At 41.6% G+C, this 18062-nt stretch overlaps 1 protein-coding gene across 1 annotated transcript in view; it reads left to right on the forward strand.

Annotated features, from left to right (window-relative positions):
- SLC6A11 (solute carrier family 6 member 11) overlaps positions 1-18062 on the forward strand; it is a 95910-nt gene that overhangs the window by 16047 nt on the left and 61801 nt on the right. Inside the window, exon 6 of the mRNA XM_079967293.1 lies at positions 16132-16264. Within this exon, the coding sequence (XP_079823419.1) occupies positions 16132-16264 (133 nt within the window). The remainder of the gene's footprint in view (positions 1-16131; positions 16265-18062) is intronic.

The raw sequence follows: 18062 nt of genomic DNA on the forward strand, positions 1-18062 counted from the left end.
TTAGAGAACTTTGGAGACTATATCCTGCACAATGCAGGCTCTTAAATACAGAATGCAACTGCCACATTGCTTACAGAGGTCTGTCAAACTTTTTCAGCTTAAAATATGCCCAATGATGGCAAATTCACCAGCACCTAAGACAGCCTGTGGCATTTGCATTTATCACTATCAACACTATTTAGTTCTTTTGCTGCCTAATGCTTTTGAATTACAACTGGGTAGTTAATTATACATTGAAAGCAAAATAGGTTAACGGATGTTAGTAATTAGTTTATTGAAAAATTGGTAAAAATATGTGCTGAATCTTGACGTGTCTGAATGTAGAAACATTTACTCAAGGGTAATTAAACTTTAATTAATAGAATTACTAGTGAGATGTGGTTCTTATTTTGACTCTTAAAGAAACTCTGCTTATTGGTGCTGCCTAGGAATGCTGTAGTGATTTTTAAGATTCAAACAGATACTGTTGTTCAGTTACGTGCAGTTATTCCATGTATTTCTTGTATCCTATTTTATATGATATATTTTTCTTTCAGGAATGATTGCATAAGAATGCATTAGATCTAGGGCTGTTAGCTGTTATAAAAACCAATACTTGATTAAAATGCACAAGTTTAAATTATTAAAATGAATGAAGTGGGTTATTATAATAAAGACTCTTTCTCCCCCTGTTTTCTATGGAGTGCAACTCAGTATGAAGTGTTAAGAGCAATATCTCCTTTAAATAATTGGTGTGACTCAAAATCACAATTCACACTTCACATAGAAGTCCATTCCCTTACATCACAAGATCAAAACGGAGCTAGGAAAGATTAAGAAACATGGCATAATTAAAGGAATTGCTTAGCACTTTGTGTTGTGCAACAGTGGTGGTCACAGTCATCAAGAAAATGGGGAAATAATATGCATCTGTGTAGATCCTCGACAGCATAATATAACTAGCCAAGAAAAATATGTACTTTAACACTAGATGACGTTTTAATGAAAGTGACAGGAGCTGATTATTTTGCAAATGAGATGGCTCAAGCAATTTCTGGCTGCATTTAAGAAACTAGTAGTTTGCCTGTTCTTTATGAAATTGCACTCCACGTGAAGGAGCAGATACATAGCTTGGAAATTCTCTTAGACCTGTCACATCACTGGAGACATAGAGGCTAAGACTGTTTTCTTCTGGCTTCAGCCAGTGTATTTGCTACGACCATTCGTGGTCCAGGATAGCTTGGACATAGTGGTTCAGGTCTTGGTAACTTCTAGATTGGTACTGCTTTGTGAAGAATCTCCCTCCCTTTTTACAGGCCAACACAGAAGGTGGGACAACTGACCTGTCAATCACCTGAGGTAATGAAACCAGATGATTGGCAGGAGGATGGACCAGCAGATAATCGGTACAGGATTATACCTAAAGGAATCAAATCTCTCATTGAAAATTTGGAGAATAAATTATGAAAGTAGGCTTCTGCCTTCTGAACAAATGCCAACATGCATGGCCTGAAAAATAGAATCATAGAATCATAGAACTGAAGAGTTGGAAGGGACCATAGCTTTCTTACCTTTTGAATTTAAAAGAAAACACAATAGAAGAGCTTGGAATATCAAATTTGTGCTCATGAAATTCTCTAAGGAAGTTTCTTCTTACTATATTTCTCCAGGCTTGGAAAAAACAACTGCAGATTATGGCAGCAGTGGCAAGGCAATTTGAGACTGTAGCCCTAAAAACACTATTGGAACATGTGAGACATAATTACAACCAATGCATTTAGGCTTTGGGTACCAGTGATGCAGAATAGAGTGAGCGAAATGCCAATTTTAATGAATTATGAGTCCAGAAAACACTTTGCGCTCATGCAAATTCAATGAATCTTCAATAAGGGTTCAGTGAAACAAAGACTAATTCTATTGCTTGAGTCTTTTAAAGAAAAAAAATTAAACTAGCAAATCCTTCCCTTAGTAGGATGCAATATGGTGAGAGTGACCTTAGCTAAGAGGGTAGTTCAGTTTTTAAGTATTACATTCTGGTAATTGACAAAGGAAGGTCACAGAAATCTTTATGAAGTGGTATATTTATCAGAACTGAGCACAATGCTTTTCATTCCCATTAACATCAACCACTGGGAACCACTTGGAATATTCTGCCCAGAATTTCTTCTGGGGGCAGAAATATGACTTTGCAAGCCAGGATTCGTGCATTTTGAATGGGGTCATATTTTCAATTCCTTGTTGCTTACCAAGACTGAAGCTCCCTACTCCTAATGTCAGAGGGCTCAATCCAGGTTGGACCCGACAGCAACTATTTACTTTGTAAGTCATTCACACACAGTTGCTATTATTGAAGATGCATGTATCACTTTAAAATGTTTAGAAGAAAGGCTTGGTGTGCAAAAAGTGCTGGAGATCAAGACTACTTGAACCAGTAATCTACACCATAGCTTTCTTTTCCAAATTTTGAATCTTGTTTGGGAAGAGCCTCAGCAGGGCTTAGCATACTTCAGTGAATGTCCATCCACCTCTCAGCAGTGAGATCTGTGGAAGAGGCTCTCCCTTAAACAGAGATGCTTCTGAAATTATCTTCATCGTTATTTCTTTCTGAGTCTCTCAGATTACATGTACTTCTCTCTGAAGTGGAACTGATGTTCTAAGAATTATTGGTTCTCTTTGGGTTCTAAATTTTGTACAGAGAGCTGTGTCTGTAGAATTTGCCACAACGTTCTCTCAGTTTTGTCCTCCTCCCCATTATGCACCACTATGATAAAACTTTAAAAGCGGTCTTAATGTAATTGTATGCATGACTGCATCAATATTCTTTCTTTTGTAAATTTTCAGGAAAAAACACACAAGTTCAGTCGCAAAACAATCTTAGATAGTAAGTAGACCACTGTATCAAGATTTAGTTTGCAAGGACTTCCATTTGGCATGAGGTACATACTTGTATATCAGCAACACTGCACAAAAGAATATTAGTGCATTGAAGAATATTATGCATTGTTTATCAAATGGAAATCAGCAATGTGTGTGTGGAGAAATAAAATAAACTGGATGAACTGAAAACTGTGGGAAACAGTGTCTGTTCCAATAGCAGAATTAATTTTGATTCTCCCAGTTAAACTGGAGTTCACGAGGAGTGGAAGACAGAGCAGAGAGAATTGGATAAACAATAATGGAATGGAACGGAAGGAAATCCGCTCATCCCTAGCTCTTAAGTACCATTCATGAGAATGGTTTATTGTTCAGAAGCTCAGAGCTGGGCTCTTACAGTAGTTACACCACTGTTATAGAATTCTGTCCCCAAAGAAGCTGCCCAGACTAAGCTGCCTTATTACTGAATTTTGAGAGAGCAGTTACAGCTTTGCTCTGATCTCTGAGAATAGTAGGTAATGCTGTATATTGAATTTTACACATAGTATTATTGTTATAAAATACCATCCCCAAGACATTACAATGAGAACAACCATAATCAACACATGTATGGAGTTTAAAGCCTTTCACATGCATTATCAAACTTTAATCCTTACAACGGCCCTATAACGTTGGCCAGCATTATTATTCCCCATATTATAGATGAGATACTGAGAGAGAATGGCTTGCCTAAGGCCACTTACACGGCAGTCCTGTGCATGTTTAGTCAGGGGTAAAACCCATTGTGCTGAGTGGGGCTTACGGATAAGTGGGTTTGGAATTGTAGCCTCAGTGAATTTATGGCCCAGGTAAGATTCAATCCAGGGGAATTCCTGATTTGCATGCCAGTCTATGCTCCTCTGGCTTTGTTTGGTTTAACAGTGCCTTGGGCTGCTGTGAAACTGGAAATATGAAGCATATTTAAAATATGTTTGCATGGGACCTTGCCTGCGTTTTCTTTATATTGTGGGGAAGATACCTTGTACATGAAACGCTTTTCTGTTCGTTCCAAGTACAGGTGTAGTTTTAATCAAGTCTTGATTAATTTATGAGAGAAGGGACCTAAATTGATATCCAGAGCAGTATGAAATCTGTGAGCCCTTTATTTCCCCCCTTTCTATGCTCCTAAATGGGCTTTCCATATTTATTAATTATTAGTGAAATTAATATCCCACCCTTCCTCCCAAAGGAGCTCAGGGCTGCCCACCCCTCAGTATGCCCTGCCACTTCATCCTGGTACTTTTTAATTTTACTTTGAGTGACATCCTATCAAAAAAGAAAGGAAATAAAGACCTGCATCTCTCCTTAGAAACTCTGGTCTGCTTGGGGTCGGGGGAGGAAGGAAACTCTCAGTCCCTTGCTGGCTGTGAGAGCTTCCTTCACCCCATGTAGGGGCTTGTGTTAAAAAGCAGGGAGAAAAATGGCAGGGATGTCCCTGCAGGTTCCAAGTGTTGTTGCCTGCCAGTCAGGTAGAGCTGGCTGCAGGTGTTACCTTCTCCCTGTGTAGGGGCTGTTCTTATAGCTGCAGAGAAGGAAGATGCACCAGGGATCATCCCATTTGCCTTGCTTGTTAGTTGCTTCCTGATTGGATGTATGCGTGTTCACACAATACGCTGTCTGTGTGTGCAGAAGAGAGAGAAACGAAGGAATATGTGTGTTGTCTTTGTGTGTACATGCATGTGAGAGAAAGAGAGGGTGTGTGCGCACATGAGGTATGTGCATAAGGGGTTATACGTAAGCGAATAGGTCTGTAGGTATGTGTGGTGGGCATATGAAGGAGAAAGGGGAAGAAAGTCTGTAGTCTGTGTGTATCTGTGAGATGCACTTGGGCAGAGAGAGAGAGTGGAAGAAATATATTTGTGCTGTGAGATATGCATAGATATATAGATAATATACTGTGAGTGCATGTTTGTGCTGAATGTGGATGTGCAAAAGACAGTGTGAGGCAGCCAGCTTGAATAGTTTCCCTAGAACTGAGGAATGTTCTTTGTTGTTAGGCAGCAACAACATCACTATGCGTGTGTTTGTAGAATTAGTAGTGTGATCTCCGCAGTGAGGATCAGCAGATCATATCCGTCTTCCCTCAGTATATTCTTTTGTCAAGGTATGCAAACCAGAAAAAATCTCCAAGCTGCTGTTTTCATTTTTTCAAAAGAGTATATTCAACAAATATATGTCTCTACTAGTTTAGGGACGCAGGTGGCGCTGTGGGTTAAAGCCTCAGCGCCTAGGGCTTGCCGATCGAAAGGTCGGCGGTTCGAATCCCTGCGGCGGGGTGCGCTCCCGCTGCTCGGTCCCAGCGCCTGCCAACCTAGCAGTTTGAAAGCACCTCCGGGTGCAAGTAGATAAATAGGGACCGCTTACCAGCGGGAAGGTAAACGGCGTTTCCGTGTGCGGCTCTGGCTCGCCAGAGCAGCGATGTCACGCTGGCCACGTGACCCGGAAGTGTCTCCGGACAGCGCTGGCCCCTGGCCTCTTAAGTGAGATGGGCGCACAACCCCAGAGTCTGTCAAGACTGGCCCGTACGGGCAGGGGTACCTTTACCTTTACCTTTACTAGTTTAGTAGGAAGGACATATTATGTAGGAATTTGGTTCATTTTATTCATGACAATTGCACACTTTGGTTATGATTTCTACTTTTTTGCAGTTTCAAGCGTGTTTCAAATAAATATTACTAAATAGAAAGTTCATTTTGAAGTCAGTACAGAAGGAGAGGAATAGGTGTTTTACAATTTATCAGGATATGAGTACCAGTCTCTAATTTTTATTTTTCTTATGAAAAGGCCCTGGCCAGGCCTGATGCCAGTGTAAGACTGAAGAATTTCATTCTGTTATTTTTAGGTAAATTGGAACCTAGTCAGCTAGAGGGTATGCTGTACTCCTTAGGTATTGGACCACTTCGTCAACCTGGTGATATTTTGGAATACAGCACCCCTCAGCCCCAGGACCTATAATTCAAAACATCTGGCAAGCTCCCGTATGGCATTCCTGGTGGTGGAGAGAGTAACATTTTGCTAGAAGTGGCTGGGATATTATCCCCCTTCCTTTTAAGCAGGTTACTTAATTTCAGTCCGAGGACTGTTATAAATCCCTTACTTATTTTCAGTTTGAAATTTATTAGCAGTCCACTGATACCTAACTCATATTGTATGAAGATTTTTATTTCTTGCTACACCCAATTTTTGGTAGTCACAGTTTTTCATATGAGGGGGAAACTGTTTTGTTCAATGGCTGCTGTGGATAGAAAGTAGTTAAGCATTAAAAAAAGATTCTTTCTATAAAATTGTTTAGGACCCAATTGGGTCAGATAAAGCGTGTATTACCTCGTGTGTGTGTGTGTTTTAATGCTGTTTCAAGTGGTGCAATAGGAGAAATAAACTCTAAAGACCTCGTCCCCAGATTAACAGACACCTTGTATACTGCTCTAAAATAGTTAACAGACACAACAAGACTTTCCCAAATAGACTGAATTTGTTCTTTAGCTTCTCCAAACCATGAAACAATGCAGTAAGTACTCTGGTACATTCCTTTCCATGAAACGTTGGCAGTGATTAAACCTCTTGCTATTCAGGAGTGTGTTACAGCCCTACATGCTGGAAAGCTTTATTAAAGAAACCCTTTCCCAGGAAAATTCAGTGTACTCCAAGCCCATGGGAAACATAATGCTGCAGCTACTTCATCCAAAATGGGTACACTTGTGTAAAATGAGGCAAACACACTGTCAAGCTTCCAAAGTGCTAATCATTTGAATTCAGATGAATATGTTGCATGTTAATTTCTAATTGGGGGAAAGTTGCACAGAAAATTTTGGTGGGCTGTACAGAATTCTAGTCCTGAGGACCAGGTAGAGGGTTGGGCAGAAAGAACCATTCTGGAAGTGGGCTTGTCTAAGATCTGATCTCTATGCTTTGTGAAGCCTTCTGAGGACATTATTAGGGCATGCCCAGTTTTTTCAGGCATACCCCCACTTATGCACAGTGTCCAAGAAGGACACTGACAAACTGGAACGTGTCCAGAGGAGGGCAACCAAAATGGTCAAAGGCCTGGAAACGATGCCTTATGAGGAACGGCTAAGAGAGCTGGGCATGTTTAGCCTGGAGAAGAGGAGGTTAAGGGGTGATATGATAGCCATGTTCAAATATATAAAAGGATGTCACATAGAGGAGGGAGAAAGGTTGTTTTCTGCTGCTCCAGAGAAGCGGACACGGAGCAATGGATCCAAACTACAAGAAAGAAGATTCCATCTAAACATTAGGAAGAACTTCCTGACAGTAAGAGCTGTTCGACAGTGGAATTTGCTGCCAAGGAGTGTGGTGGAGTCTCCTTCTTTGGAGGTCTTTAAGCAGAGGCTTGACAACCATATGTCAGGAGTGCTCTGATGGTGTTTCCTGCTTGGCAGGGGGTTGGACTCGATGGCCCTTGTGGTCTCTTCCAACTCTATGATTCTATGACTCAATGATGACCATTTATATGCACAGCATCGGGAAATAAATAAATAGATTCAAATGGTGGGAGAGAGCTGGAAAGTCCCCATGGCTCATGAGGAGACTCTTCCCGGAGCCCAAAGAGGACTTCAGTCCCAAAGAGACCAGAGGCACAGTGGGGCTTTGCATAGTCTGCTCAGCCTTCCTGCCTAGCTGCTGATTGCACCAGAACCCATGCCTGCAATGGGCCCCAGGCTTTGACTAACTTTAAAACAAACAAACAAACCCCCTTAAAGCTCAGTCAGCAACCTATGAAGTTAGGAAGCTAAATGTGCAGGTAGATGAGCCAGTCTTGCTGCTCCTGCTTGGTGAGTGAGTTGCTTTGACACCAGAAGATATAAATCCTTGGGTCCTAAAGAGTTCACATTTTCCCCTTTCCTTTAGTGACCCTTTATCACATTTCCTAGTGGTTGTCCCATTTTCTCCCAATCAGAGAAAAATAGGTGCATCTGTAATTAATACAGTACAGCCTTTAAAAAAAAAAGTAAAGGACCCCAACAGTTAAGTCCAGTCACGAACGACTCTGGGGTTGCGGCGCTCATCTCACTTTACTGGCCGAGGGAGCCGACGTTTGTCCGCAGACAGTTTTTCCGGGTCATGTGGCCAGCATGACTAAGCCGCTTCTGGCGAAACCAGAGCAGCGCACGGAAATGCCGTTTACCTTCTCGCCAGAGTGGTACTTATTTATCTACTTGCACTTTGACGAGCTTTCAAACTGCTAGGTTGGCAGGAGCTAAGTAAAAGTTTTGTGTATCTCCACCCCTTGCCCCAAAAGCAATATAATAAATTGAGAATGAGTGTGGAGGTTTAGTGAAAGGAAGTGATTTATAGTGATCTGTGTGAACAAAGATAATAATTTGACTAAGTGTAGTCAGAACAGGGTTAGACTTTGCATACTAAGGTTTGTGTTTGACTTCCATGCAAAGAGACAGTGATACGTCTGTGGAAAATAGATACAGTGGTACCTCGGGTTACATACACTTCAGGTTACATACGCTTCAGGTTACATACACTTCAGGTTACATATGCTTCACGTTACAGACTCCACTAACCCAGAAATAGTACCTTGGGTTAAGAACTTTGCTTCAGGATGAGAACAGAAATCGTGTGGCGGCGGGAGGCCCCATTAGCTAAAGTGGTGCTTCAGGTTAAGAACAGTTTCAGGTTAAGAACGGACCTCCAGGACAAATTAAGTACGTAACCAGAGGTACCACTGTAGTCGATTTAGAAACTTTTAAAGGTTTTATTATTAAGATTTTTATCATTCCTGATCATTTGAAGCTACTCTGGAAGTCTTTTTTGTCAGAAGGAGGGCAGCAGTAAATGGTTTGTTTTTCTGCTATTGTACAGTACAGTATGTAAAATAAAATAAAAATCTTGCTGCTTCAGAATAGTGGAGTTTGCTTGGGTTCTTGAATCAATGAGATGTATGCACAGGTTAGTAAAAAACTAAATGCAGCAAACCAGAAAGAAACCAGGTTTTCTTTAAAAGTGGCGGGGAGAGTCCATTTGAATATTATTATCATAACTAACTAAATAACTAATTAAATTTGTATACCACCCTTCTTTTGATGATTTTCGAGAGATTCACAACAGAAAAATACACAATGAGAACATAAAGTACACGTTAAAACAAAAACAAACCAATAACCCCACCACCACCTTTCCGCAAACACATTTAAAAGACCATAGTATGTTAATCACCGGAAGGCTTGGTTATAGAGTAATGTTTTCACCTGGTGACTAAAGATATGTAATGAGCCTCCCTGGGGGGAGCATTCCACAAATAGGGAGCCGCTGCAGAAAAACACTGTTCTTCTGTTGCCACCCTCTGGACCTCTTGTGGAGGAAGCACATGAAGAAAGGTCTCAGATGATGGTCACAGGATCTGTGTTGGTTCAGAAGAGGAGAAGCAGTCTGTAAGAGACCCTGCACTTCCCAGAAAAGCTGCAATGGAGGTGCAATGGAGGCAACAAAGTATGCCTTCTTTGCTGCCTTCACTGCCACTAGGTAGGTTTGATGATGAGCCCTCACCAGTCTGGATGCAACAGGACTAGATCAGGTCAGGTGTCCATCTAGCACAGCATCTTGGCTCCCCAGTGGCATTCAGTTGCACCATGAAGCTGATAAGCAGAGTTTGGGGCTAATTTTAATTATTCTAAACTGTTTAGAGCTTTACTACAATCAAGCAGTATATAGATTAAATGAATAAATGTACAATATTAGTTAAATAAATATATAACACTTTAAGAATGAAAGCAGATCACTGTTTTCCACAGCAGCACCACCATCCATCCATCCAACCAACCAACCAACCAACCAACCAGCCAGCCAGCCACAGTGGCTATAGACCTAAAATATGTTCTTGTGGTTCAATCCCGTATGCTCACTGTCTCTGCATGAGAAGTACAAGGCACCAGAAAAATGTCTAAGCCTGTTGAGTTCGTTTTATATAAAACATTTTCCAGAGAGCCAAGCAACCTTTATCCAAGGGGCCTTTGTGTCACACTTTTCCCCGTTCAATGCATCCAGTCACACGGTTTTGGTACAGTGGATAATCAGTCTCATATGCATTCTAAGGAAGCTGAAATTCTGACTTTTCTGCTAATATATTTCACCTGATAAAATGGGAAAGGGGGAAATGTACGGATGAATAAAAATAGAAAATGGGCATCCTGGGCATGGTGCCTTAGATTTTCAAGAATAGAACTGGATAGGCTTCTGGCATGACTCTGGGCAGCCAGAGTCTCAGCAGGGGAGCTGAGGGGAAGGAATTAGGCAAAGCTGTGTTGTGCCTGGTGAGAAAATCACTGTTGGACCCTGTGTGAGCCTCCTTTCTCTTTTCTTACATGTATTCTTTGCATAGAGAGTTCACGGAACATTGTACTTTATGGATTGATTATATGTTTCGTGCTTTCTACCATTGGCCTCCGAAGGGTGGTAGTGAAGCCAAAGCAAAGTCCCTCCCCCTCTTTTATTTGAAAAGCTTTGAATACCATATACCACTAATTCAAAGTGATTGGCAGCACAGGAAGGCTAAACACTCAGATGTAAATTTTTCTTGTATTCATTCCCTAGGCTGAAAGCTTCAGCTGTGAATTAGGTAACTTATTAGAGAATTTTTTTTCTGGTTGCTTGTCTGGTCTCTTGCTCAAACAATACAGCCACAGCCTCAAAGTGAAAAACACACAACATTCCTGCCTAATTTAGTTAAATCATGATGAGTTTATCTAGATAAGAAAGAGATAAAATCTCTAATCAGTCAGACTGTCTGCACAATTAGCAAGATAAAGATTGCAGTTCTTGGGTGCTAAAGCTTCTGTCAGTATGTCCTGACCTCTTGCAGGTGCTCAGGAGAACATTTTTAGGGCCTCTAGTTTCTAGAGGCAAAATACTGTTATGCAAACAAAGTGTACAGTACTTCTATGCCAATCTTGTACCCTCAGATAGCTGTACAGAAGAGCTTTTGTCAAAGGGGGAATAAGTTAATAATCTCTGCCCAGCTTGCAGTGTCGGGAGAGCATTCCTGCAGGTCTCAGCAGCCTGCTGTAACAATTTGGGGAAACAACTGGAAGATAAAATTGCTCAGATTTGTGTGTGTACAATTACATAGTGGATAGTAATTGCAGTCATAGTAGATAGCTCGATGAAGATGTGGGCCCAGTGAAAGAGGCAAATTCCATGCTGGGTATCACTAGGAGGGGAATTGAAACTAAAACTGTCATTATCATTATGCTTTTATTCAAATCTATGGTGCAACATCATTTGGAATACTGTGTATACTAAAAAGGTAAAGGTAAAGGACCTCTGACTGTTAAGTCCAGTTGCGAACGACTCTGGGGCTGCAGCTCTCATCTCGCTTTACAGGCCGAGGGAGGCCTGTTATACGATTAAAGAGAACTTCATGAAAATGTTTTTTAGATGGTACTTGACACCATCAAAACTAGCCAAAATCTACAAATTAAAATCCAACCTATGTTGGAAGTGTCAAGAATTGGAAGGGACAATGTACCATGTCTGGTGGAGCAGCAAAAAGATAAAACGTTTCTGGGATACTATAGATGAAGAAATAAAAAAGATGTTAAAGAGTCCCATAGAAAAGAAACCTGAGGCCTACCTATTGGGTCTTTTTGGGAAAGATATTCCACAAGAAAAGAAAGTAATCTTCCTGTATGCTACAACAGCTACCAGAACAGTATTAGCCAGCAAATGGAGGAGTGAGTTGATTCCCTCCAAAGAGGAGTGAATATGTAAAATTAGTAACTATATATATACATTTGGCAAAATTAACAGCAGCCAAAAGGTCACAGTCAAATCAAAAGTTAAGACTACAATGGAAATGCTTTGAAGATTATATAGATAAACTGTTCACAAAATAATACATTGATGTGTATAGATTAAGACTCTAGAATTTATAAGAAGAATGATGTGTAAATGAGATATGAAAGAAATTCATATAAGAAATGCAATGTAAGGATTTATCATAATATAAAACAGAAATAGGGGTGTGGTGGAGTGGAGTCAAGTGTGGGATTATGTATACAGGCCGAGGGAGTTGGCGTTTGTCTGCAGACAGTTTTTCCAGGTCATGTGGCCAGCATGACTAAGCCGCTTCTGGCGAAACCAGAGCAGCGCACAGAAACGCCTTTTACCTTCCCGCTGGAAGGTAACTACTTGGACGTGCTTTCAAACTGCTAGGTTGGCAGGAGCTGGGACAGAACCGCCGACCTTCTGATCGGCAAGCCCAAGGCTCAGTGGTTTACACCACAGCGCCACCTGCGTCACTTAATCTCAAAAAGGATATTGCAGAGCAGGCAAATGTTCAGAAAAGGGCCACCAAAATGATGGGTGGGATGAAGCAACACCCCTATGAAGAAAGACTGCAGCATTAAGGACTTTGTAGTTTAGAGAAAAGGTTAATGAAGGCAACATGATAGAAGATCATAAAATTATGCATGGTATGGAGAAGGTGACAGAGAAAAATTGTCGCCCCGCCCCCGTCTCAGAACAATAGAACTCATGGACATCCAGTGAAGCTGAATGTTGGAAGATTTAGGACAGATAAAAGGAAGCACTTCTTCATGCAGCAACTATGGAACTCACTCCTCCAGGAGGCAGTGATGACCACCAACTTGGAGGCCTTAAAAGAGGATTAGACAAATTCAAGGAGGAGAGGGCTATCAATAGCTACTAGCCTTGATGGCTGTGCTCTACCTCCACAGTTGGAGGCAGTAATACTTGCTGGAAACCTTGGAAGGTTCAAGGAGGAGAGGGCTATCAATAGCTACTAGCCTTGATGGCTGTGCTCTACCTCCACAGTTGGAGGCAGTAATACTTGCTGGAAACCTTGGAAGGGGAAAGTGCTCTTATACTCATGTTCTGCTCCCTAGTTCCTCACAGATATCTGATTGATCACTGTGAGAACAGGCTGCTGGACTAGATGGGCTATTGGCCTGATCCAGCAGGCTGTGCTCCAGAGAATCAGTTTTTAATTGTTGATGATGATGTGGAGATGCTGCTTGTATCTGTAGGATGCATGTGGACAGCCTGCTTGTATCAGCTAACCAGGTACCTCCTCGCTTCTTGATCATTGTGGCTTATTAAAAACCAGCTGAGGGAATTGACAGGCTGGGTTAATGATGCCTCACAATGGGATGGTGAGCTGCCACCTGCCTTGAAAGAGTGCTCCCTCCATTAGAGGATCTCACCAGCCACAGAACTGTTAAATAACAAATAAATATCACCCAGTTGTAAATATACCCTCCATAGGCAAGGTGCTCCAGAGGGTAGCAGTGACACAGCTGTAGGCATGCTTGAAGAAAGTGGATTATATGGATTCATTTCAATCTGGCTTCAGGCTGAGATTTAGAACCAAAACTGGTTGATGACTTGTGGTGGGGAAGAGAGAGACAGGAAGAGTGCAACCGGTTTATTCTCCTTAACTTCTCCCTGGTTTTTGATACAGTTTGCCATGGGTGTGATAGGAACCATGGTTATGCTACTTAGGAGACTGGTTCCAGTCAAAGCAATGGAGGACACTGTTCAGCACCATGGAAATATATCTGTTCTGTCCTGCCATACTCCATCTTTCACCCAGTTTAACATCCTTATGAAGCTGTAGGAAGCTGTCATCAGGGCATTTGGAGTGATCAGCATGCTGATCATACACAGATCTATCTCCATTCCATCTGAATCAAGAGATGCAGTTCAGGTTCTTGACCAGTGCTTGGATGTAGTAATGGGCTGCATGAGGGCCAATAAACTGAACCTGAATCCAGACAAGATGGAAAGGTTATGTGGTCTGGGTTATTGAGTCTGGAAGTCTGTCTTACTTGAGTCACACTTTCCTGGAAAGGGCACATCTGTAGCTTTGTCCAGCTTTATCATTTGAGGCCATATTTGACAATGAGTCCCTATTTCCAGTTGCAGCTGGTTCACCAGCTATGGACTGTACCAGAAAGATAAGGCTATGCAATTGTATCCTAGTAACCTTCCATCTGGATTACTGCAATGCATTGTATGTGGTGCTTCCCTTGAAGATGGGTTTGAAGCTGCAATTAGAAGCAGAACGCAGCTGAATACATGTAAGTGGGAGTGGGAGATCTCATGCAATTCCTATTATGGGAGAATGCACTGGCTGCCTGTTTGCTTCCATTTAAGGTTTGTCTTTGGCATATGAAGCCTAAACAACTTGGGTCTCACATACCTGAAAGATCCACTCCACTTACACAACTCATCCCAATTGGGAGCTGTGTTCATTGGGGGAGGGGGCTCTGTTAGAAGCTGTTCATCCTCAGGGGTTCAAAGTGTGGCTGAAGGTGTAAGACCCTTCTTCATAAAGGTCCCCAAGATCTGTAACTTCCTCCCTCTGGATGCGCACTTAAATTGTACACATTTTGGCAGCATGCGATGATGCATCTTTTCACCTAGGCTTTGAGAATGACTGTGAGTTTTCCTCTCTGTATCTGACGCTGTATTGCTTTTACTTTGGACAGGTGTTTTATGCTTTTTATTTTAGATATGATTGTAAAAATAAAATAAAAATAAATATCAAATAATCAAGAGGCAAGGTTCCTGCAGGAAAGTATTTAATTAAGAGAAAAACATTTTATTTGCTTCTGCTTATTAACACTGCAGCCATTGCTCATTGATATTGCTGCCCGTGCCTCCTGTTTCCTGTTGCCAGCTCTTGAAAAGCAAAATTGTCATACCTGGTCTGGATGCAAGAGGAGAGGGAGAAGCAGAGCCAGGTGGAGTAATGGGCAGAATCTGACAGCATTAATAGTGGAGACCATGTATTTGGGGACGAAGGCCAGAATTAAAGAGACAGAACCCATAGAGTGTTCAAGTATTCCATGTGCTAACAAGTACTCTGCCATCAGGCAGTAGTATATCTAGGCATGATAGCAGGTTAACATAGGTCATCCAAACCCTAACCCAAAACGTTTAGTGAAATGTGCCTAGCTGTTTTGCAATGAGCACAGTGCAAGAATTAAAAGTGCATAATTCAGTGATATGAGAGTACCCTGTGGGAGGCATGAAGTGTGTGTGTACAGTGTGAGCACAAGGAGTGTGGAGTTGTGCACAAACTGATTTGGCCAAATGAGCCAACTTTAAACCACTTTATGATCCTGGCTTGTTAGAATAAACCAAATTTAAAACTTAGCGCACTACCTAGTTTGATCATAAAAGTAACTGTTTCCCCAAAACAGAAATAAACTGTTTCTAGCCACATGGCTGATTGCAGCTTAATTATGGCAATGGAGGAAAACTGCATGCTGGTCTGTTTTCTCTGCTTCACTTGTTGTTCCTTTCTGCTTTCCTCTGCCTTGACCCAGCTGCACCCTCTCTAAATCAAAGCTGCAAGCAAAGATGACATGTCCATGACTCATAGGCCAAAGCAAGTTTTGGGCAAACTACAGAGTATTATTTTCATCAAGTGAAATTGAAATGCCTGTGTTTTGTAGGTAGCCACAAATATTAATATTCAAGGAATGATGAGACTGGTGCTTAGCATGCTTATATCCAGGTTATTCATATAGATGTTACATATGAGTAGCACCCTAAATTCCTTTTTATTAAAAACAACATACTTTTGTAAACTGCTTTGAGAGTTTTCTTAACGTATATGGTATATAAAAATTGTTACATGTTATTTTTAATGTGTGTGTTTTTAATGTGTGTTGAGGGGGGCAGCAAAAATTCAGAATAAGGGTAAGTACCAGTCAGGCTGTCCACTGTTCTGTTGGCACTGCTTTACAGGCTACAGGCATGGCACTACAAATAAAATTTGAAAGAGAATGAGATAGGAGTGGAATCTGGCTTTTGCCATCCTTGAATATACAATTTCTGCACATGTAGGCTCTGTACAGAAATTTGCGGAGAGGAGAGCTTGGGTGGGTGAATTCCTTGATCTTTCTCCCCCACCTACCATCCAGCCTGCACGCACATAAAAGTGGTCATGGAGCAGTTGCCTTTTTGTGCTTGTTCTGAGTGTATGAAGCTGTTGTATGAATGGGAACCAACTTTTGACACATGTGACTTTCCACATTTAGTTGGCAGTTTTACGGATTACCTTGTTGTTATACTAATTGTAACACTAGCCAATGTGAAAGGTATCATAATAATTGATAATGATTCTTGCTTAGCACATTGATAGATTTCTAGCAATTCTTTTGCCCTCTTGCTTTCAAACTTTCTATAGACTTCATTAAAAGTTTCCAGCAATTTATGGCTTCTTTTATTCTTGTGCAGACGCAGGGTGTTGGCCATATCTGATGGAATTGAACACATTGGGAATCTTCGCTGGGAGCTGGCACTATGTCTTTTGGCAGCCTGGACTATTTGCTATTTTTGCATATGGAAAGGAACCAAGTCAACTGGCAAGGTAAAAGTAATGGTTCGGAGGAGGAGGTTCGGAGGGTGGCAACACAAGAGTAGATTTTTTTTCTGCAGTGGCAGTGGCTCCCTCAGGGAGGCTTGCCTGGTGCTTTCAATACATACTGTTAGGAGCCAGGTGAAAACATTCCTCTATGATAGGGTCATCCAGCTTGCTGCCTGTGGTCCACATGTGGTCTGCAAAGCCTTTTTTTGTGAACCTCAGCAACATTCAAGAATAAAACATCTTAAAGCCTTATAAAAATTATTTTTTGTGTCATGCTAGAATTGTGTTTGATCCAGCCAGATTGTTTCCATGGTACATATCAGGCTAATGTGGGGACCTGACTGTGGTTACTTTTTTACTGAATATATTGTATGTCTGGTAAATGCGTACCAGACTTGAATCAAGATAGCAGCTAAATGGAATAGCTTGCCTTTGGTTTGATGGTACAATTTCTACCACAAGCAAATTGTCTTGGTTTACAGTAATGGTTCTATATACTATGTAAGCTTATGATAGCTTGTCATACTGGACTGAATCCTACCATTGCAGCCCCATTGGCACAAAAGGCTTCCCATGACACTGCTGCTTCCTCTCCTGTCTCTTCCAGCAACATGTGCCCCCAAATCAGCTCCAGGGGGCTGAGGGACCCTCCAGAGCCGGTTTTGGTGTGGAGAGGAGAGCATGTGGAAATCCCTTTGTACCAGCAGATGTCTGCTACCACAGCTTTCAATACAACCCACTGTATTGAAACTGTAATATTATTTAGGCTGAAAGCCTATGCACTATTATCTGGGAGTAAGTTATATTAAACCGAAAAGGGCTTACTTCTGAGCAGATGTGTATAACTTCACACTGTTAGTATGAATAAACAAACAATAGCAGTATCTTTCACATATATGAAACTTGTCTTTTGCAAAACAGCTTAAGATTTCTGGAAAGGCAAGCTCATCTAATCAGTAGAAAGGAATGAGAAATTTATGTACAGTACTGTTTTGGTAAACACAAGATGAGGCCAGCCACAGAAATCATGTAAATGTAAGTTGATAGGGCTGTGATTTGCTATGAAATTGTCAAGTTCATTGTGTTCACAGAATTTAGGCAGCATTTATTTAGAAACACTATTCTTGACACTTCTGTTAATGCAGAAATGAATATTTACCCGCATTCAGAGTACAGTGAATTTCACAGATTTAAAGCCAGCAAATTACAATACCGGTTTTTTCTGCTGCATCTCAATGCAGTTAAGATCCTTAACAAAACCCACGTGCTTTCCCCCAAGTACAAGCAGGGGTAGTCTGCGGCATTTGGGCACCTGAGGTGAAACACCTCACTCCTACCCCCATTATGAGTTTCTCCTCAAGAGTTTCTCCTCAAGAAGTTGTTGCAGACTCGTCCCCACCAGGTGGCAGATGGGAAAGATCAATTCTAGATTCCCTTCACCCACCCAGCAGCAAATTGGAGTGGGGAGAAAATCTCTCAGTGGCAAAGCTGGGTGGTGGAATGCCTCCCCTCTCATTGACTCAGCAGATGGGGAGGTGTTCGGCAGAGCTTTGCTACTGGTTCCTCTCTGCCCATTGAGGCTGGGCAGACTGGCAGCAAAACTGAGAGCAAGGATGCCACCTGAGGCAGCTGCCTCATCCTGCCTCATAAGCTGGCTGGCTCTGAGTACAAGATAGCTTGCTTCTGAGCACAGGAAGCCATTGTACACTGCTGAATCCTCAGTGTTCTTAGTCACCCAGTGATATCTAAATACCTACTTCAAGGTTTCTGAAGGACTTGGGTGTGTGTGCTCACAGAAATT

The sequence above is a fragment of the Podarcis cretensis genome, assembly GCF_951804945.1.
Source record: "Podarcis cretensis genome assembly, chromosome: 2".
NCBI classification, from domain to species: domain Eukaryota; kingdom Metazoa; phylum Chordata; class Lepidosauria; order Squamata; family Lacertidae; genus Podarcis; species Podarcis cretensis.